The sequence below is a fragment of the Corvus cornix genome, chromosome 1 (genome assembly GCF_000738735.6).
Source record: "Corvus cornix cornix isolate S_Up_H32 chromosome 1, ASM73873v5, whole genome shotgun sequence".
Taxonomy (NCBI): domain Eukaryota; kingdom Metazoa; phylum Chordata; class Aves; order Passeriformes; family Corvidae; genus Corvus; species Corvus cornix.
In genome coordinates, this window is record NC_046332.1 from 67,054,191 (window position 1) to 67,081,620 (window position 27,430).

Below are 27,430 nucleotides of genomic sequence, written 5' to 3' on the forward strand. Positions count from 1 at the left end.
TTGAGCACATATTTCACTTTCCTATGACATGATTGAGAATATATAAAAATCAAAATGTGAAATATAAGTTCCTTAATGACTGTCATGTGCTTTTGACGTTTTATCTTGAGTAATCTTTTCAAAAACTGCTTGTGAAGAACTTGCTGTCTTCTCAGAAAGTTTCTAATGTCTCTTTCACTGCATTCTTAAGAGCATCCTCATTCTCACTTAGACAACATCTCTAATTTTGCAATCCCTGTTCAGATGAACTGTACAGTTTTAATAGATGCTTCCATTTGGGGGTAGAAAAGAATCAGTTGCAAGCAACTATCTCTTAATGATTTCACACTTATCTTTTACTATAATCTGCAAAATTTTCTAATGGTTAATCAGCATAAATTTATTTCATGATCACTACAAGGCAGCTGTTGTTAACAACAGTGAATGAAGACATTTTTAGCATGGTGTCCTTTAAAGTACTTGAGCCTAGATTCAGGCACTCCAAATTACATCTACTTCCCTACAACTTGTGTCTCCCTTTGGTCACCCCTGTGTTTGCAGGGACACAAGGCACACAAAGCACAGGAGGCTGTAGATTAAGTTTTCAATGTCTGAGCCTGCACTTAGGTGTCCAGATGTAAAAGTATCAACACCTCTCAAGTTATTTAACTACTTCTCAGTAAGTGGCCTTTTTGGTTGGTTGGTTTGTTGGTGTTTTGTTTGCTTTGTTTGTCTTGGGGATTTTTTGTTTCTTCATGAGGGTCTTTTTTGTTGTTTTGGATTGTTTGTTTTTGTTGTTGTTTTGCTGCTTGTTGTTATATATCAGAGTTCAGAAGTAACCCAAAGTGCCATGGAACATAGCTTCATACACATTTTTTCTGAATATCTAAAAGAGATTGTGGATAATGGTGGCAGAACTAGGGCTTCACTGATAAGATTTCAAGTCTTGCTCAGCACTTTATTCAACTCATTTTTCTGCTGCAAGCTGCTTCCACTCCGTGCAACTTAAATGTGTACATGGTTATGTGAGCTGAGATCTGACCTAGATCTGACGCTAAACACATTGTTCCCTTTTGTGCTGCTGGCTGCAGAAGCATTGTATCTTAACCAATCTTGCTGCAGCAGCCAACTACTTTATCTTTGGCTTTGAACAGATTCTCAATCTTGGATAAGGATGTGTTACTGTCGGTCAGATAACATTGGCTTTTGAGGAGCTGTTGCAAGCAGCCACAGTCCTTGCCCTCTGCCTAGCTTTCAGTCAAATGTTGGGTAAGAGCTTTCAAAAGGAAGAAATTTGCTTTATGTTCTTCTTGACCAGATCTTTCACAAGACTGTTGTACAGCTGTGAAAATCTTGCTCTAGAAAAGAAAACAGCAGATTGTCTATTGCTGATTTCACATAAAAAGGATGATTGCTTCCATGGTCAACTTAATACTGCTGAGCTGGAGAGAGATAGTATCTAGCAGGAGAAGAGTCTGGCACAGTCTAGACTCATAGGTAAGAATATATCCCAGGTACTTTAGCATAAAAGAAGGCTTTGCTATAATATAAACAAATGCAGAATGATTTACATTTAACACTTTGAAACTGCGAGTGTTTAGCCCTGAATGTTCGCGTAAAGTCCTCAGACTAATTTTATCACAAACACATCTATTCTTTCATAGCTTTACATTCAGCCATGTACAAAGACTCATCAAATAGAAGTAAAGAGTCTTCTGGAAAGAAATATCCTTAAAATGTTTACCTAGTCATAACTAATAGCTTTTGATTGTTCCTTGGTAAGCTTGGAAGCCATTATAGAAAGCACAATTAAGAGTCTTGACATTTACTGTGCGTTCCAATTCAAATTTACTAATGGATACAATTCAGTTCCTTTTTGCACCACACAATGCCACAAATTCAGTTTAGAGTAATGCAGACTTCCAAGGGTGAGCTGGGAATAATTACACAGAAGGTCAAAAGCCTCTTGCCCTGCAATAAGTACCATTTCTGACAGGCTTGCTAGTTTGTTTAAATAGAACATTATAATCAAGCAGATACTGGAAAATATCTCAAGGAGAGTACTTTTATACAATACAGAATCGCCTCATAAAGAAAGATACCTAATTTTCAGTTCTGTGGAATGTCACCTAGAAAGAAGGGCCCTTTTAATAGCGAGGTGCAACTGCACTTTTGGTCATTGTGAGCTGCAATTCCTTCTCTAAAGTAGGATTTTGTTGCCAAACTTGGAACTAACAGTGTGTTGAACATCCGGCCCAGTGCAAACAGGCTCCATAAGTACCTTCAAATCAGCCTTCCCGCATGAAAGAAGCAATCCTTTTGTGAATGAAACCGGATACTGAAGAATTAGAAATGCAGGTACTCCTCTGGTCACTTTTCAGAGAAAGGATGGGGGAGGAGGAGTAGAAGAGATGCTGATTACAACATCTTGTCTACATAAACTAAACATGTGCAAAGGTGTGGGAACGTGCATATAAACCTTTTCCAGAGTTTGTTGTTTCATTAAAATGAAGAAAACTCAAAGAGCTGTTCCTTTCTCTCCCCTCCCTCCACGTAACAGTTTTTGCTGAGCAAAGTGTTAGACCCGGACAGGCACTGATGTCACTATTTTGACTGATAATCAAGTTCTTGTCGGAAAATAGCACAACTAATTTACCTGTATTTGAGAACAAAGGCCTGTAACACATGGATGCAGTCTCTCCAGGTTCTCTGGGAAGCCCTCTGAGCAGCACAGACTTGCTGCAGGTTCAAGGTACAGCTGGCTATGCTGACAGGGATACAGCAACAGGCAGACAGACATCACCATGCTGAAAGCAGCCTTGAGGATCAATGGCATTCCTCAACAAAAAGAGTGACATTTTTCTCACTTCTTTGTTTTGTTTTATTTTATTTACTCCAAGTATCTGAGCTACTCCTAAACCTTCAATTAAAAAGAAAAATTCCCTGATTTGACAAACATCTTGTGAACTCCTGAAGCACTTCAGCTTTGAAAGAAAAAGAAGTAGAAACTTTTGCCAGTTTGCTTGAAACTGCCATTCACTGTTAAGTTATTTTTATCAGAGAGGGCAGTTGGATAAAAGCCTGAACAAAGAGATAGATCTTCATTCCGTTGTTGAACATGGGGAAGCTCAGGTTTAAGGTAGCAATTATCTATCCTCTGCAACACCACACCCAGCCTTCCTTCTGCCCTTGTTCACTGCAGCCTGCTGAAAGAGCACCGAAGGCACAGAAGAGACAGTCCTCGTCAACTGGTCTCTGGCTCACATGGTGATCACCACACAATACTTCATCCAAAGATGAAGTGTGATATTCTCTCATCATCTTGTTTTATTCAGAAGCCTTGCAGGCTCCTTGACTCATCGCCCCATACAGTGTGTGCAGCATATCTATTCCATATGGGACAAGGATGATAGCACTGGAATCTAGTCAGTGATCATGAGACCACAGCTGTTGTGCTGCAATAATCTCCCACTTGCAGCATGTGTCACAGCTATGAACCGTTTGGCCTGTAAATCAACAGGTTTGATCTTGCCTTCCGATGACTCCTGAATAGGTTGCTGAAAGGCTCTCAAGAGAACCTCCACCTCCTAAACCGGCGCCACCCTCTTTACTCACAGTGGGTTATGAGGAAGTTGCTGACTATTTTGTTGCTTAATCTGACCTGTGAGAGACCATAAATGTATTTTATGCCGTACATAAATTATTTGGCTTCTTGCAAGACTCACAACAAAAGAGTACTTATGTATGAATATGTTACCTTGCTGACACAGGTGACAGTGTAGGCTGTGTTTGTTTCAGGGTTCAAAATGTGCACACAAATAGGGGGAGCTCAGTTGGATGCAGCAGTATTGATGCATGGACCTTTAGAAACTATTCTTCCCAATATAGAAATCATTCACTTGTGTTTCTGGTCACTTCTGAATCAAATCCAAGAACCTTGATCATGGCAGTTTTGAATCTGATGCCTTATTAAGGACAGATTGACACAAGCCACATTTTTGGGGTGGGTTATTCATAAACACATACATTTTGACACAGCAGGTCAAGTGAGTAATATGTCATACCTCAGATTCCAAAGTACTCACCTGCAATGGAAATGATTCCTTGGTACAGTATTTTCTTCAGCTACTTGAGCAAATGTGCTCTTGCCTGTAGTTTTATGTTTGTGGAAGAAGATGTCATTCAGTCCCAATTCCACCGGTCACTTTATTTATATAAAGGTGCCATGGATCTTACTTCCTCCCTGAGTTAGCCACAGGTACATGTGCTCAGTGTTCTCTGGACAAGACATGCCACAGCTACATCTATAGCTGTGAATACACAATCCCACCTCCTGTCCACCTGAGCTCCCCTTAGACAAAAATCTTTTACTGCATACGGTCTGTCCAGGTCTGCTTGGCCTGACCTCCTCATGTGCACCCTGACCCTGTCATGCCATGATGATGGATAATGAATGCTGGCAGTGCCTGAGCACTAAAGCACTAAAATACTCCAAAGGACAGTCTTCTCTTGCATCAGCCTCGTAGCCTTCCAGATGCTCAAGAGCAGATTTGGCTTTTGGAAGGCCTCAGGTAACCCTTGAGATGTAGTGCACCTGCATCAATACACCTACATGTTCTTAAGAAGCAGAATTCTCTCTTGGCTTATACAATGGAAATTAGAAGTAGGTGTGCCAACATGTATCAGTAGCGAAAGACACCCTTAATCCACAAATGGTTGCTTTGTAAAGACTGAAGTACTGTAAAAGCCTTTCCTTCATGCAGTGCAGCCTACAGATCATAAGACTCCAGGAACAAGGCATGGATTAAGTGCATTACCACACAATGAACATATGTCACTTCAGTTTTTATCACTGTCAAACAAGCACTAGGAAAGAGTCATAAGAAAAATATTTATAGCAATAATTCCCACCTCAACACGATAACATTCAGACTGAACACTAAAAGAACTAAAGGTATGTAGAATATAAAGTGACTCAGGTATTCCAGGTAACCCATGGCATACTGTAGGACCATCACATTAATATTTCTTGCTGGCTAATAAAAGTATCAGGAAAAACTGTGCTTCGCAAGTTTTAGATAAGATACTAAAAGTGTCTGGTCTGGCTGCATGTTCATTTTACTGCAGTTAAGTATAGACAACTTTTCTTAACTATGCTAGTACACATCTTCCAAAATGTAAGGAGCACAAATTATAACTTCTTTCCTAAGTTGTATAACAAGGTGTGCACTGTTCTCCAGACTCACATAATCACGGAAATATCACCACTGCAGTAGTTTGCCTCCCTCTGGATTTTTCCCCTTCACAGGTTTATGCTGACAGTTTGCTTTGCTTTACTTTACTCACTAATGCGGTTAAAATTTGTAACCCTCTTGATGACTGCCATGGTTACAGAGCACATCTCTTTCAACAGGTTGTTTTTTCCTGGCGGTAACACAACGCCTGTGATTCATAGGCTGCAGGATAGTGGTGGTGAAATCGGTGGAGCTTACCGTCCCTTGGCACTGGGGACCAAACAGAGAGCTGGTGTAAACTGGGGATTACCATGGAGTACAGAATAACATCCCTGGCTTTGGCTTTGAAGATTTGGTTTCCTCATCAGTATTTTTCTCTTTTGTTGCCTTTCAGAAATGCAAGTGTTTTCATGTCATGCTGTATAATTTAGCAGAAGACTAATATTTTGTCTGGCAGCCTTTGTAGCTTTTATAGATGATTTCTTGCACCAAGCTTCCCCTTCCTTTTTCCCTCTCTCCCCCGTCCCTCTGAGTTTAAGTGTGATGTTTTGAAAAGCAAATCTTTTTGACTACAAAGTCCGTTCCAGGATTTAATATATTAGGTATGGGTTAATATGGCAAATGTCTTCAGCTCCTCTTCATCTTGCTTTACCAAACTCTGTTTTACCAAAAAAACACTCATTTGTATTGGCTGAAAGTGTTCCATCAAAGCTGAATTTTAATGAAAATATTTTTAAAGAGAGTTTTCAGGGTGAAGATTAGAGAAGAAGGGGGAGAGGTTTTTTTGTTGTTGTTGCTAAAAAGCAAAGGTATTTTGATTCAGTAATGGATACTTTCCAAATTAAAAAACCTGGGTGTGTAGATCCCAAGATGACTGCTTTGTGTCCCACAGAAATCTGTTCGTGCTTTAATTCTCCACTGTGAAACTGTGTGAAACACTGTGAAACACTGTGAAAAGTGCATTTTTCTCACTAAGAAAACGTTCAAGGAAAAGATGAGCCTGACTTGAGCAGTGAAAAATCCAGAAATCTCTACTGGGGGGCCTGTTTTTAGTAATTCCTCTCATCAGTGATCTCAGCTTCCTTTCCAAATTAATTAGGCTCCTGGAATACACCCTTCATATCCTTTCTCAGGCATAGTCAATTAATTTTGCATTAAAAATATGAAATTACTGCAACTTATTGCATGTACCATTTTTTTTTCCAGCCATGAATTATTACCATCCTTTGGGCCATGAAAGGAAATTTAAATAATGCTGCCATATTCCTCTTGACTGAACAAAGTATAAATATTGATCAAAGCTTTCATCAGCCTAAAATATCAGAAATGGAAAATGATTCTGCCAGAAAGATGGGTATTTAATATATGGCTCAGTACTTACGTGTTTTTCTCCTTTGTATTTATCAGCGCATTAATTTCTTCTTGTTGCACCAGCATATTTTATTATTTAAGCAAATTATCATGGCTAAGGTAAGTAGGGCAATTATTCTTTGTTAGCTGGCACACTTCCATTCCTTTCATGTGTTCAAGAGCCAGCTATGAATTATAAGGATGTAATGTCCCTGATGGATTTAGCAGTGACATCATAAATTCTCACTCTGATGAAGACACTAATATGTGCTGTTGCCAGTAATTTGCTGACACCACTTAGAGTGAAGGGCACAAACAAAAACGTCTTTCTTGGCATAGTACCATAGAAGCCAAAGCTACTGTGAAAGAAAACACCAGCCAGGTGAATTCAAGTCCTTTGGAAATATATCTGTTAAATGGTGAACAATACACCTGCATAATGAATGACACTTTTCTGCATGCAGGGCATGCTTAGGAAACCATGGTCAACTGTACAGAAAAAAAGAAAAAAGAAAACAAAATATGTGTATGAGGGTTCTGGCAATAGTTTGTTTAGCTTAGGTAAAGCAGTTCTGGAGTAGCTTGGGGTTCACAATGTATCTTGAGGTGACTTTATGATGCTGTATCCCCTATTGCCTGCTCTGTGCCCAGAAATGAATCCTGTGCCTTTCTGTGTCTTTAAGCTGGGTCTGAGAGAAAGTGGAGGGAAAAATCCAAGCAAATTCTTCAGAGCAGCTTTGTGTTCAAGGACTCACAGACCGCCCCCTTGTACTCACTGCTGCAGAGCCGAGGAAGCACCTTCTTGCTTTTTCCCTAGTTCTCAGCTCTGTTTCTCAGGAGAGAGACAAAGAGTTAAAATTCTTTGCTTTTTTTAGCTAGCCTGTTAGCTGAGGCAAGAACATTTTCCCTGGGACTGTGGCTTCTTCTTCTTCTCCTGGAACTGTTCAGCAACACCAGAACATCACTGGGAGGGGCCCACACCAAACCCCATCTCCAGAGAGGGCAGAGTCACACCTACAAAGGACTCTGAATCTTCCTAGGTCTTCTCCACAGCAAGAGGTTTTATTATTCAAAATTATTCATTCTCTCATGCCTGCATGCACCCTTCTTGTTAAATAAACAGCTTTTTTTCCTCCAAGATATTTCTTTCGAACCTGGTGGAGGAGGGGCTGATGAAACCTGCCTTCTATTAGAGGAACCATTCATTTCGGATGTTTCCTCATAATTTGCCTCAAACTGAGACACCATGGTATCAGCACGTAGCTGGATTGGACTCAGCACAAACCTGGAGTGGTTCCCTGTATGAACTCCCTTCCGATCCTTTCCCCAGTGGAGTGTCATGCCTTGCTCCTCTGGCTTCAGACTCTGATTGAGCACTGGTACGACACTCCATAGCTACAACCTAGTGAGGTCAACATGTCCACGCAGGCTTTGAGGGCAAACTTTGGGAGCACTCTCAGGTGAAACGTTGACCTATTTCTCCTAAAAGAACAGAGACAGTCATGGTGGGACTGAAGTCTGGCTTGTAGTGAGGTCCATTGGCACTGATGAGTTTTTGGGTGTCTATTTGTGTCATACACCAGAATAGCAGATTAGCACAATCTACAGGCCTTGTCTTGTCAACATAATGTACAGCATTACTGATCCATCCCTTCACTCTACTTCACTGCTTTATCCTGCCTAAGCTCTCCAAAAAGAAGTTTAATTCACAGCACACATTCATAAAATACGGTTCATCTTTTAAACTGATTCCCTTAAACATACCCTAAAAATCAGCACCACTGTTGCTCAAGAGATCTTTGTTCCAGGACCTTGAAATATCTCTTAGTCTCTTTTTTTTGGGTAGATTTAACAGGTCTCACATTTCTCCCCATCTCTGCCACTAAGGCCTCTCTTTTCTCTAATAAGATCCCACCCAGGTGCCTTAAGGTGGCATATGCTGAATGCCACACCACCATCAGGAAGCTGAAGATTCTGGATTTTGCTTCAGAAAATGTATGTGGCTCTTGGGCAGCAATATGAAAATCTTTTCTGTAATAAAGTACATTAGGATATTAATTATTCCTGTTAGTCCAAGTTGTCAAGTAGCATTATCAATACCATTATAAAAATCTTCATGTTAGGGTTCAAACCTCAAACTTTACTTAAAAACAATAATGGTGTAGAAATCTGTTCCTTCTCTTTGCCTTCTCTGTTCTTGAACCGTTCCAATTTTTAGATTTTTTCTGCGACCCCATGAATCATCTTTTCCTGCCCCAAGTTCAAATTGGAGCTGCATCTCATGATGCCACATGACTTCAGAAGCTGCAGATTTGAACAAAAGCCAAAATATTTCTCTTCTGCATATAAAATGCACTTTATATCATCTTGACAATGAATCTGTTTGTGCATCATATCAAGCAGTGCTTGGCTTCTCTATGCCATATGGTGCAGTTTTATTAATAGTATTGATTTTAATCTAATTTACCTGAAAGCTTTCTAAACCTCCTGCTTCTGTAATGTACCTGAAAACACTAACCTACAGGTCAATCCAGACCATACCCGTTTGAAGCACTCCACGTGAATTTCCATCCAAATTTTATCTCTTCCAAGATTGCTGGGTCCTGTCAGTGTTTTGACTTTGTTCTTTTCTGGCAAAGCATTGATATGACATTTGTAAACGTTGCCAGATGAGTTGGTGGCCTGGGCTTGGTACATAATTCAGAATTTCAGTTTTTCAAGCCCTCTGAAGCAATAGCCAGTATTGGAGCCAAAGTTTAATATTGTTAGTGTATTAATTTATGTCAGTGGTTGAGAACATTTTTTTTTTTGCCACATTTCACAGAAAATAACCTACCACCAGCAATTGATCAAATATGACAAGCTCCCACTTGGCTAATGCCTGTGATATGGGCTACTTAACTCCTGTATTCCTTCCCAGAATGGAAACTGTGGCTTCTGGTGAAATAAAGGAGCTTCTGTTTCTCTGCCACTGTCAGAAATGGAAACTCAGAGCAATATTTTCATCAGCTTGAAATGCCAGATCAGATTAAAATCCTGATGCCAAAGGGAAGGCTTTTGCTTTGAGCTGCGGTTCTCAATGCTCCTCAGCCCACCACTTTGTAGGAGCATCTCAACCTTGCTGTTCCTCCTCTCACTAGAGCAGTGCTAAAGATTCAAATCATTAACAGAGGCTGAGGTCTTCTGGGAATACCCCATGAGGGTGAATTCAAGCCTGCTATAGGGCTGCTAGGCTAAGAGAGTTACCTCAAGGAGGAAAGCACACTGGTGGAGACATAAGCTGGAACTCGCAGGGCGCATGAATCCTACCTGGTGATCCCATAAATTGAACATTGCGGGTTCTCTGCTGGGGAGAGCAAGTGGGATGGGCTGCCCCCAGGAGCAGGGCCTTTGAATCGCTCACTGATCCCTTGACCTTGGATATCCCAAAGTTTATGATAACTGAGCTGGGCTCAGGTAACAGAGACCATCCTGCCCAGCAGCTTGAGGAAGACATCTATCCCACTAGGACATGGTCTTGTTGCTAAACCTTCCCTGCACTTCACACACATGGAGAGCCTGGTATGAAGTGTGTTGTTGTCATAATGAAATCACAGGGAATCAGATGGAAAAATGTGTGTTTGAGCATTTAAAGCTAGACTTTCAGACCACAAAACAGACTTCACAAGTAGAGGTCAAGGTGGCACCAATTAAGACAAGATTATATTTAATGGAAAGTCACCTGGATTGAATTAAGTGTATTTTCTTGGACCTAGCAGGCTGGAATCAGGATAAACAAACTTCTCCAGAATTCCTAGGTGACCTTCCAATAATTATGACCAAATCTGAGTTTCAAGTCTTCAGAGCCCCCAAATCATTTTTTATATAAGAACACACATTGCTACTCGGGAGGTCTGTTTGTTGTGATGAACAGAGCATAAAATAAATCCCTCACACACAATACTGCAGGTGGAGGCTGCAGAGCAGTTTCTCCAACCAACAGAGCTAACAGGGCTCCAGTGTAAAACACATTTTTGTAACTCCCTTTCTTCAGACCTTCTCTTTTGTGAGATACACAGCGCCAAAATAACCTAATGACTTTGTTTTCCAGTCCATAAACTGGTTGCAGTTAAACATACACAGTAAACCCACCAGAGTTCAAGCTTGTGCTACAGTCAAGCACTGGGGCCACCACTTGTTTTTTTTAATGATAATTTACCTCTACATGGAAACACAGAATAAGAAAATGATACATACCCTTCTCAGTTTTGTGGATTCAATCTGTGGCATCTTTTCCCCTTATGCAGACAGTATGCCCAGGAGAGTCATGGAAATTAGCTTTAATTCCTGTTTGTTTGCCAGTCTTGGCCTGTGTAGTCTGCATGCCTCACATTAAGATGAACACTGGTCAACAGTTTTTCACCACAAGAGAGATTCTTTTGAAAATGTGTTGGTTTGCTGAGCTCCACTGATCCAACTAAGACATTTAAACACCTACTTAATGAGTCCATGCAGGTTTTTAGATCTCTAACGGGTGTCAATTATTTGGACCCTATGAATCCCTAGCAGCTTCTTAGTGAATGCACACTCTTGTCAACTTTCACTATTTTCTGTTAGCAGTGAAAAGAAGAAAAGCTCAGTATTTCCAGGAAGATGCAAAGGCAGTTTCCTGAAAGTTCACCAGAAATACCTAAAATTTTTGGTTTGAGCTAACACTGGACTAGAACATAATTTCAAATACAAAAACATTCCTTGTGGACCTCAAGTAATTTTATATATGCTTTTCAAGAATCAGCCCAACTTCCAATCTCTCAGTAAACTTGTAACACCTGTCCTAAAGAAGTAAATGCCACTCTTGCAGTATTTGCTTCACTTACTGCTGATTTGACCTTTTAAGGTCATGGTCTTGCCCACTTTGATTAGAGATACTGGTGTTATACTACAAAAAGAATGGCAAGGCCTAGATTTGCACAGGAGATTAAAAAATGCTTGTTCTTTCTCTAATGAAAATGGAGGTAAATCTGATGCAATTAACACTTGGGGTGCTTTAGTACAAGTTTTTGAAGTGTGTGTTTCTGTATTTGTTTAGTTTGAATCTTGGGGGTAAGGAACCATATTGCTATAGGATAAATACACCAGGATCAACAATTCTTACAAAGCTTGCAAAGCCACTTCTAAACACCTTTGTGTGGGATGTACAGATAAAGGTGTAAGGCAAGTATAAATGGTTATGTTTGGCTCTGATTCAGTGTTTTGTATCTTAGTGCTGCTGCCATGCTCTTTCCCCCTAACTGTGACCCCTGGGACCACTGCATAATCATACTTCACCCTCATCTCAGCCCCAGGGTTATCGATACTTTCCCTTTTCCTTTCATTCCTTTTCCTGACTTCACATCTCACTTCAGTTGTAGTCTTGGTTCATACTACAGATGCCTGACCACCTCTTCATACTGTAGTTACTTGCCTTCCACCCTCTCCCCGCCACCCCCTGCCAGGTAGGAATTAAAGGTCACAACCTCAAATAGACCCAGCTGAATCTCTGTACCCAGCCTGCAGAAAGGCCAGAAAATCAATCTGCTTGGGGTAAGAAGTGTGGTGTAAGGCTTGGCTCCCCCAGGTGGGAGCCAGTGACTGGTGTTACCTGGTGCTGCTTTCTGTGGTTGGGCATAAAGCAGTAATGTTTGCAGAAGGATACTGCTAAAGCCCAAGCTCTGCATCCTGTGCTCCTTCCACATAGGAGAGCACCATCTCAGACTCCAGATACCTTAGAGAAAAAAGTACTTGGTGTCACAGAATCATAGAACTAAACATAGGTTTAGGTTGGAAGGGACCTTAAAGATCATCTAGTTCCAAGCCCCCTGCCATGGGCAGGGACACCTTTCACTAGACCACATTAATCAAAGTCCCACCCAACCCGGCCTTGAGCACTTTCAGCGACAGGGCATCCACAACTTCTCTGGGAAACCTGTTCCAGTGCCTTACCACCCTCACAGTAAAAAACTTCTTCCTAATATCTCAACTAAATCCACTCTCTTTCAGTTGAAAGCCATTACCTTTTGTGATATCACTTGGTAAAAAGTCCCTCCCCAACTTGAAAGCCCAAAAGGTACTGCAAGACTGCTATAGGGTCTCCCTGAAGCCTTCTCTTCTCCAGCTATCCAGGAGATATATTCCCTCATATATTTATTAGGCCATTCCTGACTCCTATAGCGAGGTGTCACCTTCCATTGTGTCTTTGATAAGTGGCTATTGATCTACTGGGTATCACCACCACTCCTGCTAGTTATAGCCAGTGAACTAACATTTGGTCACTACTTCTCTGAGTTGAATTCAAGCATGAAATTGCTATCAATGCCATCCTTACTTCCTACCAAAACCCTTCCTGCTAGGATAGTCAAGGAAAATATTTTAAGCCCTGAAAGCTCCTTAAAGTTTATGGGTACGTGGCCATCCATGTGAATCAAACTAAAGCTGACAATCCCGAAGGGCCACATTAGTTTTCCCACAAAAATACATGAATGTAGCACTTCTGTCCCACACTTGGCAGGTTATTCTTTATTTTAATTTTCATCAACCGTGACTGAGTTACATTCATCTTCCCAGATGTTGTTAGTGATGAAAGCTGAAGGAACAAGTCTTTTCTGATGTTGATGTACTGTGTGCCAAACCTCATCTTGAGCCCCTGGCTCCTGCTGTACTTTTTTTGTGTCTGTACTGCTGCCTCGTGATAAATGAAACTTGCAGAATCACACGTACTGTGGTACAGGAACAAGCATCTTGTCTGGGGAGTGGTCAGTGCCGGAGGCTAAAAGCTTGGGTTGTGTGTACATCTGCGGAGGCTCATGTAATAACTACAGTAAAGTTATTATAACTAAAGCAAAGGTGCTGAGGCTTTGATTACAAATGTCAAACAAAATGGGAAACAAAGCAAGGCTGAGGAAGGAAAAAGGCCTCGGCCCTGTGCTCTCCTCCCCCCACCTCATCACAACAAGCAGCTTTTCTGCCTTTGTTTTATTAGCTCCAAAAGCCTTTGCAGTCTTGTCTTCTTGGCACACTTGTAAAGTCCTGGGAAGCTCAGAGTTTTCTCTCAGTTACACTGAAAAGCCACAGATGGTCTAAATGATGGTTTGTAAATAAATGAATAATCAGAACCAAAAAAGCTCTGCAGAAACCCTCTACCAGCCTATTCTAATTTTTTACAAAATGCCTCAGAAACAGATTGCATACTTCACCAGCAGATTGAAACAGCCATGTTACCAATTTGTGCAGATGGAGATCAATTTCATCTCAGCTAATTCAGGGTTTTCAATTTCCACGAAGCTCCTTCCCGCTGGAAGCAGCGAAGTACCAGACCTCAGTTTGCTTGACGAGAGACGGGCACCAAAGGAGCAGCTCCCATTTCCTGCTCACAATCCCTTACCTGCAGACCCATCCACCAGCCTGGATGTGAGACAAGGCTCCCAGCACAGCTGAGGCTAAACCTCTGCTTTCATGGCCGTGCTGTCCCCTGGGGCTCTGCCTCTGTCCACACCTGGGTACTGAGGTGATGGTGCTGTGTGCAGGACTCTGGGCTGTCCAGGTGACCTTGGACCCCTCTATCATGGGGGAGGTCACAATGTCTCCTATGGGATGCTCTTTGCAGTCCAGGCTTGGTCTGAACCCCTGCTGCCAGTGGGGGAGATGAGAACAGGCCAGGTCTGGGGGCACGTGGGGCTTTAGAGAGCCCTTTGAAGCACCAGCTCCAGTGTGGGGGACAGGCATAGAAAGAGTCTGAGCATTCATTTCCTCCCTTGACCTTTTACAGAATCATAAAATGGTTTGGGTAGGAAAGGACCTTAAAGATCATCTTGTTCCCATCGTCCTGCCATGAGCAGGGGCACCTTCCACTAGGCCAAAGCCCCATCCCACCTGGCCTATAACACTTCCAGGGATGTGGCACCCACTTCACCTCTAACATCCCAAAGTAAAGGGCTTTAAAACTACTGCTCAGCTGTTGCATACCTATGTGGACACCTGGCTCCTAAATACATTCCCAGTAGTGCTCCTGCTGCCCCAACAACCTTTAGAAAGAGCTAGTCAGTACATACCTACATACATGCACACAGTGCATGCATGTGTGCATGTATAAATACACAAACATGTATGTACCAAGCATATGTATGCATGTACTTGCGTGCCTATACGTGCTACCAGTCAGAACTCAGATGTCAGTGTGGGCGAAGCAGGTATTTAAGGATAAATGAGGAATTAAAGCAGATTTATCTGCTGGATAAAACGATAGCTGGGGAACAGTTGCATCCTGCTTCCCACAGCAGCCAGCCCTCTCTTTCAGCAGCACATTGCCATGAGGCTGTGGACATAGGAGAGGAAGCCATTTCCCAGGAAATCCTCTGCTGTGCCAGCCTCAGCCATGTGCAGAGAGGCTCCGTGTCATCTTGGTGATGAAGCAATTTCGCTGTTCCTCTCCCAAGTCTGCCAGCTCCTCAGAAATGGTGACACGTGGTTGCAGCAGCCAGGGCTGGATTTGCCTCTGCTGAAATGGAATGGCACAGCAGGATGGCCATGATCATCCTGGTGGAAAAGACTGAGACTTTTTCCACCTCAAAATCAGACACAGTGTCTTAGCTAAGCTGCCACAATGGTTATTTTATTTATGGTATTTGCAGTAGATTCTCTTCTACATACATGACATATTCAGTGAATGTATGTAACTGTGCTTTTCCAGCCAGAGGCTGCTGGATGTAGACAGAAAACTCCTTTCCAGAGCTGCAGGCTTCCTTGTTTCCATCCAGTCCCAGTGAGGGTGTTCAGCCACTGGTGCTGCCACACATGCTATGCTGCATGTGCCACATTTACAATCCAGTTGATCACGGGAGAGGGAGATTTAATAACTCCTTACAAACTGCATGCCAGAGCCTCTTCAGGGCATTGCATTTCTAACAAACACAGAGGGGAGCCCATAATAAATGTTACAAGGGGAAATACCTGCGACTGATAAGCTGAGCAGATGACAAATCACAAAAGCCTCCAGAGAACCCCTCAGGAGCAGATAACCTTGAGACGTACCTGTATATAAAGATTAAACAGCAACCCGAGCTCAGCAGAGATTTATAGCGCTTTGCAAGCGTCTTGGTTTCACTGTTTGCTTTTGCAGTAGTTTCTGGACTTTATTGTTAGTTTCTGTCTGTTAATATTCTGCATAGGCCCAAAAATACAGGTGTAGAGAAGTCACCCCAGAAAAAACAAAGAATTTATTTGAAATATTTTACAAGGAGGTTTTATAGATCAATATCCCCAGCAAATGAGAAAGATAACCAGGAAAGGGCACAGTGCACCTGTGAGCAAGGTTGTGCAAAGATACAAATGAAAACATAAAGGATAAAATATATTGACATGTTTCAGCTTGCTGGCTAAATCTGGTTATTCATTCCTTTGTAAGGGGCAGGTCTAGTTATTATGGGCTATATATTTTTGGTAAGACAAATATGTGAGGCAGTAAATGCCTTTGTGAGTACGCTTCAACAGGAAGGGTATGGCTACTGCTGCTATTTGGGGCCTCTCACAGAAAATACCGTAGCCAGTTACGGACTGGGTAAAAAACCTGAACCAGAGAGCCTGGTCTGCCTAATGGCCACAGTGAGAGGCAGGGACTCCAAATGGTCAGGTGCTATTTTGACTATCAGGAAACACTTTCTCACTGTGAGGGGGGCTGACCCCTGGCACAGGCTGCCTAGCAAGGCTGTGGAGTCTTCATCCTTGCAGATTCTCAAAAGCCATCTGGACACAATCCTGGCAACTGGCCCTAGGTGTCCCTGTTTGAGCAGGGGACTGGATCACTTGACCTCCAGAGGTCACTGCCAACACAAACCATTCTGCGATTCTGGCATTTTTTGCTTAACTAATGAGTCACTTCAGCTTCAGTCAATTGCCTTTGAATCTGTCTATTTAAAGGGTTTAACTTTGCCTGGTTTGCAAGGATGGGAGGGTTGTTTAGGGACAGGTTTCCACAGTGTGCACCACAGACACTGCTGAAGAGACTGATTACATCCATGGCAGCCTGGACCACAGTGCTGGCTTCACTTTGGAAAGGATAAATACTTGGTGATCACCAACATGTGTTTCTCCTGACCTTGCCCTTTCAACTCCCAACCAAAATCTCACGCCACTGGGCCACAGTGCAGCGAGCAGATCTTTCAGACAGACCTCTCAGAGAGGAGCTTTCCTGTTAGAGGCTGGACACGAGGACGTGCACTGTAAATCCACAGATGAAAGTCTGCACTGCCAGAACTCCATCTGGGAGGCGGGCAATCTCCCTGCGTTCAAGGATGATACCGATGTGATTTTTTTCTGCACGTAGAGAGGGAACTGGGCTTATCTGATCTAGTAACTCAGTGTGCAAAGTTGAAGGTGGTTACCAGAGGCCACTCCTTGTCATGCTCATGGAGAGCCAGACATGCCCCGTAAGATGTACTTAACACAACGTGCCAACTTTTCATTCCAAGTGGACTGTTCAATAACAAAGGGGGAAAAAAGGGGGAAGGGATTAGATGACAATTGAGCAGTTGTTTGTGCAAGTGGAAGAAATAACTTTTCAGGAACAGAGCATGGGTCAGGGCAGAGGATGGTGTGGGCGTTCACTGAGGAGGTCAGACTAAACAGGCAGTGATGCATTTTATACTTATGGCACTGTTGGGAGAAAAAATGAAATTAAACACACACTGAGGAAGAACAAACAGCTTATTGTGTGGAAAGCAGAAGTGCTTTGGAAGGGCCAGTGTGACTATCTGATTTTTAAATTCATCAGTGGTTTGAGAGATGGAAGATCTGTTTTAGCACAGCTTTGGTTGAGAAACATCTCTTCATAAGGCTCAAAGGTCTCCAAATAACTTTGTTTACTCGTTTCTCTGACTGTAACTGTGTAACACTACAGCTTTTACTAGATAAATGAACATACTGGTTAAAAGTAAGTGAATGGGAATTCAAGGGAAGGGAAAAATTAATTTTAAGGGGAAATTTCACCAGTAAAGGTGAAGTGCATCTCCAAGCCTCTGACTTTACATCCAGTTGTCCTAGGCTGGCTCAAACGTAAAGGAAGCTTTTATTTTGGAATGGTCAGACACAAGGGAGAAGCCCACAGGCCTAAGAGTGTCCCTAGGAGCAATTGCAAATACCAACTCTCTTTAACCAGGTATGAACTTGCTGCTTCCAGTGTGCCAGTGCCCTCCTCCAGCAGCTGTTCCTTCATTGCAAGGGCACACAGTGAACAAACCCTCTCTCGGCCACAGCGGTACCTTACAGACGCTGCACATCAACTGCACCAGCCTCCCCACACACACGGAAAGGAGAGGGGCAGAGGCAAAGAGTTCCCTTCTAAAGTACTTGGGGAACTCAGATTACATACTAACACAAAATATTTTTATATAATCCCAGGACATTTTGTTTGTACTGCTGAGCGCTGTTTTAGTTGTTCCAGCTTTGCCACAAATGCAAATTCTGTGAAAGGAGAAAGAATGTCTACTCTCTGTGATGGCTTTTAAAAAATCAGAAAAGCAAGTAAAATCCACTTCTTAAGCAAACATTCCATTAAAAAATCACTATATGTTTATAGAAAACAAAGGTTTAATTTTAAAAAGTTAGTAACTTGGTATTCCAGAAGGTTTGAGTCATCCACAGTAGTAATTAGGGGGTTTGTTCCATACAAAATGCTTTATTTAACCTTCATGCCTCCATTCAGATAATTGTACAAATGCATACATTTAAAGGTTTAAACTCTATTTCAATTCACAGCTCAATTCATAGGAAAGTTGAATACAGAAAAGCAATGCACCAACAAAATATGTCTGAGACACCATTTAAAACGATAACACTTGTTCATTTAAATCTTTGAGAATAGAGTGGAATAATCATCCTCTGACAGAATTTCATTAGGGGACTCCCTTTACATTATCATAGGGCAAAAATCACCTTTTTACAGTAAGAGGAAAAAAAGCTCTGAGTATATTTACAATACATACACTATACATAAATACAAGAACAACACTTACATAATATTAATAAACTTATAACATAGGCATTGCCTAAACACTACATAGTATATAAATGCAGAGGAAACTATTGGGAAATTAGATCTTCAGAAGTTTAATTTTTGAAGAAAAGCAATTTTTGTATTTAAAAGCTTCTGAAAAGAAGGCAAAAGAAAGACTAAAAAACTAATATGTTTGCCTGCTAGCACTGGTATTTTTATTCCTTTTAAATGTAGGAGCTCTATTGACACTACTATCTCTATGGGGTTACTGATAATGGCCCTCCCTTTTGCATCTTATCTAGGAAAAAGATTGAGGTGCTGTACATACTAATTCCATTGCTGTGAAGCTTCAGTCTCAAATGAATCGCTTGGTAACCTACGGGATGTTTTTGTATTTTTACACAGGAGGATCAAATTAACACTCATTGGTACATACAACAGTAATGACCTGATTAGAAGGAACAATTTGGGGCCAAATACAATCCCATCCTTAGGTTTTCATTCAAATAACACCATAGGGGAATTTGCTTCTTCCATAAGTAACTTGGCCAAGAATGGTATTTTTCAGTATTGTTGTTTCTTACTAAACACAGCTGAAAGAACTTTCTGATTTAATGGTATTTTTGACCCCACATGTTGACAGCAGCGTCCAAATCTCTCTTTCCCTTGATGTGTATGCATGCATGTGTCTGTGTGTGGGGTTGAAGGTCTTAAGACTGATGGTGCATGAAACTTAAGTAATTCATTACTATCTCTGTGTATATTCTACAAATGTGCAAATGGGAAACACAACTTTGTAAGAACAGACAGAAGGTCAAGAGAGAATATTGTGTAGGTGTTCAGTGAAGAACTTACATTACCAAGGAAGCCATGTATAGGACAATCAGGAAAGAAACCATGCAGGTTTAGATGGAAATGCAGCAGTGAAAAAATCTGAAACCAGAAATGACAACATGAACTCTGAATTGTGAAAAGTATTAGTTCAGCCATGAAGATTTGGCTCAAGTTGTCTTTCCAAAGCTCTTTTACATCTAGAAAGGCCTAGAAAGGGAGAGGGAGAAAAGCGGTATCTGAACCTATTTATGTATTTCATGGTTCATGCTTAAGACAATCCATCAAATCCATCACCATGCCAGACACTGAATTATTGTTTTTTAAATGCTGAGGTCACAGCACAGAGCAAGTCAATGTGTGAACCACCTCTTCTTTTGTAACTGAGAGCACCTTGGCTCACTGAAACTTCTGACTCTGAATTGGGAAAGATGTTGCAGGCCATTCATTCAATTAATTTTTTTTATTCTTATTTTTGTAATAGCTAAAATTCACATGCCCAGCTTTGCTTCCCTGGAGGATTGAAGAACTCTGTGTTGAATAATGTAAAAATTACTACAAGGGCAAATAATTTTATTTCATAATTTAAAGTCAGTGAGAATGAGCTGCTATAGAATAACGCTGGCAAAGCAAAAAACCCAAACAAATAAAACAAAAAAACCCAAAAAAGTCAAAACAAAACAGACTAACCCCTCCCCCCCCCAAAAAAAAAAATTAAAAAAAAAAAAATAAAAAAGAACCCTAACTCAGAACTTGCTTTTCAGAATGAAGGTAAAAAAACTGGCTCATTTTGGGATGGTGAAGACAAGGTGCCTTTTCCTACAGAAGAACTAAAACACGCAGGGCTGGAATCAGCCAAACCTTCCAACATGGCAGATTTCTAAGGGCGCCCCCTCGTAGTGTTGTTGCTCCAGACCAAAGAACCAAATGTTCCTCTCCAAGAACGGCTCAGGTACTGGCTAAGAAACAAATGGTTCCTTTGTCCTTCTGGTAACACATTCCCTGGTGCTTTCCCAAAATCCCCAGCATGAGTTGTATTCTTTTATGTGCTTAATATCTGGAGCTAAACTCAGGACAACAGATTAACTGTATGTATGTTCTGATGGGATTATTTCTGCCAGTGGTTAACATTTAAATTTGTTACTGAACAAGCAGCCTTGTCACATAATTAACTCATCTGCATGAATATCTAATTTCCACATGTGCGTCCCACCTCCGCTTTTTTGGGGGAGATTTTGTTTTTGCACCTGCACTTTCATCTGTGTATGAGCCTCAGTGAGACTTCAGCAGCAACCCACTAATGGTAGCAGAAGTATAGACAAAATGCAGAATTTTTGAAATACAAAATTTTGCCTGGATAAATGACAGGTACAGATTCAAAGGATGGAAAGCAATGTTCCTTGGCAAAGGCATTAGGACAACCAGTTACATTTTGATTTCCAATAAATTAATTTTTAAAAATAGAAGAAGCATGAGGGCTGGCATTACACTGCTATTTTAGGAATCCATTAGCAGTAGTTAATATTTACCAAAAAAAATTGAGAAAAAATAAAGAGTGCAAGAGTCAGAGCTGGCCATTTTCTGGTAAGATCAATTAGTCTACTGATGCAAATGTTTAGGCCACTCAATATAAAAATCTCCATACTTCATTTTAGGAATACTGACTTCTTGTTTGCTATTCAAATAGTCTCTAGACTGACAGTCCCCAATTTTTCACTCATTTGTCCCCAAAAGAAAGAGAAGTGATATATTTTGTCCACTCATGAAGTCAACCAAGATGGTATTAAATACTATGAGCATTACATGATGAAGAGAAGGGAGACATAAGGTGAACTCTTGTGTTTCCAGAGTTCAAAGCAGAGGATTTTTCGAGAGAATCCCTGTTCTATCATATTCCCTAAAAAAGCTCCATTGGGCTTATTGCTGGTTTTTGGATTACTTCACTAGAGAATACCCTGGATACACAGGCATATCCAACATAAATTAGGAAGAAATCCACTAAAACACTGCTTTGACAACAACCTCCAATCGCACCTACTGAGAATCGGTACAGCTACAAGTCATTTGTAAACTAAGATTTATTTTCTTTTTACAAATATATGACAGATGTTATCTGAGAAAATAACTAAAACCTCTAACACAGTATCTCAACATGTGAACATACAAATGGCACTTTTGTGTTTGTTTCTGTGCTGCATTATTGTTCTCCAAGTAAAATTTCATTTTCACCTTATTGTTAACAGAATCCCATTAAGTTATTGCTGTGTAAAAGTATAGGAACATCCCATCAGTTCTAATTACAGGCACTTTCAGTTTCTGTTTCACCTTTGAAAAAGATTTTAGCCTATCTCACTGAAGTGTTTGTGTATTTTAAATGTCAGAACTGTCCTGCTACAATGCATATTCTTGACATGTTACTGCATCTAGAAGACTAAACTCCCCTGGAATCAGCAAAAAGCAGCTGCCTATTTCAGCTCTGCAACCTTTAATCAAGATGTACTGTAGTCAGGGAAATACAAGAAGAAATAAAATCATATGAGTGTTTGCCATTCCTGTATCTGCAGTTCATTGTTAAATGCCAGAAGGAAAAAAAAAAATCACAAAACGCCAAACCTTTCATATGGTTTTCATTTTAAGTGTTTTCTTCCTTTATTCAGTCAAAGACATTGAGCGTTGACTTACTTGACACTGAAGGACTCCTCAGTATAACTTTGCTATATCACACATCATCTGCAAAACAGCAAAGAAGTGGCCACTCCATTTTGCAGAGAAAACACGCTCTGATAAAACAGAACAATTTACTTCTTGTGTTTTGTGTTTCAGCTCTGCAAGGCATTATCTTAACAGGCTTCCTGACAAAAAATGAAGGTAAGGATTGTTTAAAAATGTACTTCATTTAACCTATTTAACACCCCACGTAAAACTGTGAGTTTGAAACTACTTTTCCATTATCACATCTATTACATGATATTTTAACTGTTACAAGTATAGTAAAATATTTTCAAGTTACTTTGATTTCTAAAGATGCAGTATCCTTAGTTACATTTTTATGCCAAAAACTGGTTTATTGTGGGGAATTGAAGCCTTTTCAAGGTTCCAATGGGCATGACTTCATAAGCCTACATTACACAGCAACTGCTACGCTATAGCAAAACTGTGAAAATACAACAATTTCTTTGTGCACTTCTCCAGTCATGTATCACAGGCAAAGGCATAACACAATAACATGAGCTGGTTTCTTAAGGTGGTATTTTCTATAACAGTATTTATTTAAAATTCTTCCTTTTCTGGTTTTTTTTTCCTAAATTTTCATTTTAAATAAACTTGTTTATTACCTGAACATGGGTAGAGACACTGCTGGGGCTTGGGAAGTGCTGGGGTTTATATACATGAGCGTAAAGGATGAGCATGGGGGAGTAGCATGGATTTACTGAACGATCTTAAGACTCGTCTGCTGTGGAAAATGCAGTTTCATAAAATGATCTTTCCAAACCCAAATTCAAACTAAAAGTAAGTGGGATATTATTAGTCATACTTACTCTGATTTTGAGGTACCCACCTTCAATAAAGGAGAAAGAGATTTTCTTACATTAAACAGCATTTATTATCAGAAGATAAATTTATAAATGGCAACTAGAATACATTTTCAGTGTGGCTAATGGAAAACGAGACTGATGATCACTGTTATTCCCATTATTAAAGGGGAGAAAGGCTGTCCAGCTATTTGTCCATGCTCTGCACTGCAGGTTTAGCCAAACATCAACATCACTGATGTAATTTTCAACACTGTTAATTTTGTTATACATTATTCCAGCAAATAATCACATATACAAGTCAGTCTAAATCTATTTAATTAATTATGTAAGCATGAGAGAGAATAAGGAATACTGCATCTTCATCCCCAAGTAAAAACTGCTGTTGCAATGAGCCAATTTAACAGTGCTGAATATAAGGGGTGCTGAAAAAATAATGACAATTAAAAATTTTAAAAGTTCTGTATCAGAGCTGTTTGCTCATTACATTTTCCTAAAATGCTGGCTACTGAGATTTCCTGACAAATCCACTTAGAACTTTTGAAAACATATGAAATCTGACACTTCATGGCATAATTTCCTTGCAAGCTGTAATGGACAATGTCACAGCATGGTGGCCTGAATCTCTGTCTTTCTGAAAGACTGTTTGTGTCTCCCCACTGCTCAGTTAAGATGGACCTACTGCATCGTGTCAGGATGAGATATGGTACTGCCACATGCTACACATGATGTAAGCCTTCACCACAGCCAGGAAATGTCACAGACCTGTGGTGGGGTACCAGGATTTTTGAGGAAACTACCCTGGAGCAATTGCCCGTGGTCTTTGCACAAGCACAGAAATTTGGCAGGTCTGAATCACAGCCAGGGAAGGCAAGGACACACTGAGGATCTGGGGAAAATCAGCTCCACATTCAAAAACCCCCATCCCACCAAGTAACTTCTCTTAAAATACTTCTGAAGAGGACAAAAACCAGAAAATGACCTCATGGAGTAACTGGGATCAAAGCCTGCAGGTGCTGGTATGAATGAGAACCTCGTCAAGAACCATACTGGGTACTTGAAACCCAGTGGTGGACTACTGCTGGTTGTGCAAGTCTACAGGTAACAGCAGCATGAGGAGCCCTTGCACATGTGCTGGAAAGGTTGAGGATGTACTTCCTGCCTGTGAAAAAATGTAGCACACGCTCCTTTACCTTTCGGCTTCATTCTCCTACCATTGCCACACTCCATGCCTGTGTCCCTTGGCATGAGTGCTGCTTTAACCCTCTATCCCTTTGGGGTTTTTTTGAATAAAACCAGACCCCCTTTCTGTTGCAGTGTTTCCAATGCATAAAGTAACAGGCAACCAGCTGAAAAACCAGGAATTCACACAAACCAACCTCAGCCTTGGAGACTAGCCTCTCCAGAGTCTGTCATACCTATGTTCCTCCACAGGGCATTTCAAAGCTGAATGGTAAAATTTAAGGCCTCTTCTCCATTTCTCTTGTACTTTTTCTGTCTTCATTGACTACAGGGGAAGCCTGAAGAGGAACACTGATCTCTCCCAGTTCCACCCTGCCTTCGAGAGTAACATCACGTCCTCCTGTATGCTAACAGAATGTCCATTAAGAGCTTCTGCTCAAATAAACTTAATTTTCTATAAGAGAAAAAAATCACAGATCCCAAAAGGAATTCTGTATGCCATTGGTTCTTCAACGGAATTACTGCTATTCAAATAATTAGTTGGTAAAATATTCTTGGTCAGGAAAAAAATTTTATCAATGGAGTTCTACCTGACCTGACTTCTTTCCCTAAATGCCAACAATGACAGATGCATTTAAGGGCATGATATGGAAGTACACAAAAAACAGACCTCAGACATAATCCATGAAGCACCTCACACACAATACTTTGACAACCAGTTTTTTAAATCAACAGCAGTAATGCTGCTGGTAAAGACACAGTTCTGCTGCCCTGCAATGCCTCATGGTCTAGCCAGAAGCCCTGACCTGTCCCTGATTGGGAGATGGATTCTAGAATGTTGTCGAATTTGGTGGAAGTAGCTCACTGACATGGTCAGTGGGAACTGATAGAGGCATTTGTCCCAGAATGACTGTGAATAATTTGTGTTGAGTTTCTCTGCTGACCACTCCTCAGTGGGAAGCCTGAGCTTTAACACTAGTAAGTTCTTTCAGAAAGCTGATAAACTATCCATTCTGGGGAATATTAAGGATATTTAAAACAATCAAACTCTGGGGTTGGTGAATGCTGTTATAAAGTATTATCCCAGTCATATTAATCCTCAATTAACTGCAATTGCTTTTGTATCTGTATGGGTACTCTGCATCATTTTTTCTTAAAGATTACCGTGATTTCAGAATCCCCCCAACATTACTAAGTTTACTTCAGGAATCTGATACTAACTGAGATGGTCAAACATTTAAAAACGAACAAGTGGCATCACAAGTTTAATCTGTGCAATTCCTGGAACCAAATATTCATAATTAAATGCATTGCAAAAGACCTTTTCGTTTACATCCTTCATCTCTAAGCTATGAAAATCTCAACACTTAAAAAATATTGCCAAGCCTCCCCTTTGTCGAATTTAGCTGAATAGGCAGATCCTCGTGAGGAAAGAAAACAGAAAAACACTATTCTGTTTGCATGAATAACTGATGACTAAGAGTTTCTCTCTTTCCTACATAATTCAATTAATACAAATTGGTTTGCAATTATAGGGCTGTATGGGAATGATCAAGAATTTCCTTTTATTTAATCTGAAAAGGCTTGGATTGAAAATCCCAGCAGAGGCAGCCACTGGTACCCATATAAAGGGCCATTTATATCATACTAGACAGCTGGCAAAATCTTGTTATTCCCTAACTCCCAGGGAGAAATCTAATGTCTTGCAGAGCACCACTGCAGAAATATTTCTCTGTCCTACCCACAGTTCATCCCCTACCTCCTCAACAATCAGCTCTTTCCTTTATCTTTCCTGCTTTCCAGACACAAGTATTAATGTTAAAGGAAATAAAAGTACTTAATTGTGGTACCTAGCAGGTCAGTGAAACCATCAAAAAGATTAACTTAAATGCTTAAATCTTACATGCTGCTTCTGCATACCCCCACTTCTGTTGGTGTGGAGTAAATTATTGTCTCAAGAGCCATTTTATTCATTATTGCTTTTTCTCTGCAAGAGATGCAGCCGTTTCTTCTCTGTTTTGTTTTGATGATACATTCAATTCCATTTCATGAATGGCTATACCACCAACCTTGATACCAGCAAGTAAAAGATCTGACTATTTCCTTGTGTTCAAATAATGGTTGTGGGAAAGAGGATACCTGCATGAAAGAAAACTGCACATTGAAAATAGGGTAGTAGTTTTTAGGTAGGCTCTTTCTATACAAATCAGAAAATGGCTCTAATAAGTCCATGGTAAAATACAGATACTTAATATGGTACTCCAGCAGAGATGATGCTGCTCTTTGCTTATTTTACAGACTTCAACAACAACAACAACAATGAAAGAAAAGAAGGAAAAAAAAAAGATAAAAGAAAAAGGTTAAATGGCTGGTGTCCTCTAGGGCATAATGACAAATTGTGGTATGATATTAAAATGCCACCACCATTATTGCAAAAGTCTGATCAAGCAACCCTCCAGCTCTGGCAGCGGGACCTCTCCAGCAGTATCTTCTTGCCTACTCACACGCAGCTTGTCTGTAGCACAGCTCCGGTGCAGTGCTGACATCAGCCAGATGGTACTGAAAACAAGGGGAAAAGATGGCATAATACAGATCTAGTGGTCTTGCTCTCATCATCATCCTCATCATCATCATCGTCATCATCATCATCATCGGTTCGTGGTATCTATCCTCCAATCAGCAGTGATTTTTCAGGAACAAAATGTCTGGCAGCTGAGAAAACATACAAGCTATAAACATTTCTTGTCAAAGGATGCAGCATGTAAAATAATGCCCATTCCTGTAGCATTTCGGCTGCTATTTCCCAGGTGATTGTGATGACACTTTCAGGGGGTAGCCATGCTGAGGGGCAGACAGGGTTAACTTCAGATGGCGAGGAGAAGAGTGGCACTTCTTTTCCTGCTTTTTTTTGATTTCTGTTTTTATTTCTTGTTACAGACATCAGGGAAAGCCCTGTCTGTTAACACTGTAGAGGGGGATTCAGCCCTGCTGAATTCACTGCGGGTAGTTAAGAGACCCAGCTCTTAAACTCGGCTGGAACAGGTAGCGTGTCTCAAACCAGCATGTGCCTGCGGCGGTGGAGCGCCAAGTGATCCGAGCGGGAGAAGCTGCGGTCACAGTCTGCACACTTGAATGGCTTCACTCCCGTGTGCTTGCGGTAATGCCTCGTCAGTTCGTCGGATCGAGCAAACTTCCAGGTGCAGCCTTCCCAGGTACATTTGTAGGGTTTTTCTCCTGGGAGAAACAAAAGAAAGAGGGGAGGGGAAAAACAGGTTGTGACTTTCCCCTTGTTGCTATTAATCCCCACAATCCCCTCT

The 27,430-nt window shown here is 40.9% G+C and overlaps 1 protein-coding gene across 7 annotated transcripts in view; it reads right to left on the reverse strand.

The window, feature by feature from the left end:
• Window positions 1–18,139: 18,139 nt before the first annotated feature.
• KLF12 (Kruppel like factor 12) overlaps window positions 18,140–27,430 on the reverse strand; it is a 236,074-nt gene continuing 226,783 nt past the window's right edge. For all 7 annotated transcript variants that reach the window (XM_039548681.1, XM_039548631.1, XM_039548400.1 and 4 more), the window contains one exon: window positions 18,140–27,347. In XM_039548681.1, coding sequence (XP_039404615.1) covers window positions 27,166–27,347 — 182 coding nt within the window. In that variant the 3' untranslated portion in view covers window positions 18,140–27,165. The remainder of the gene's footprint in view (window positions 27,348–27,430) is intronic.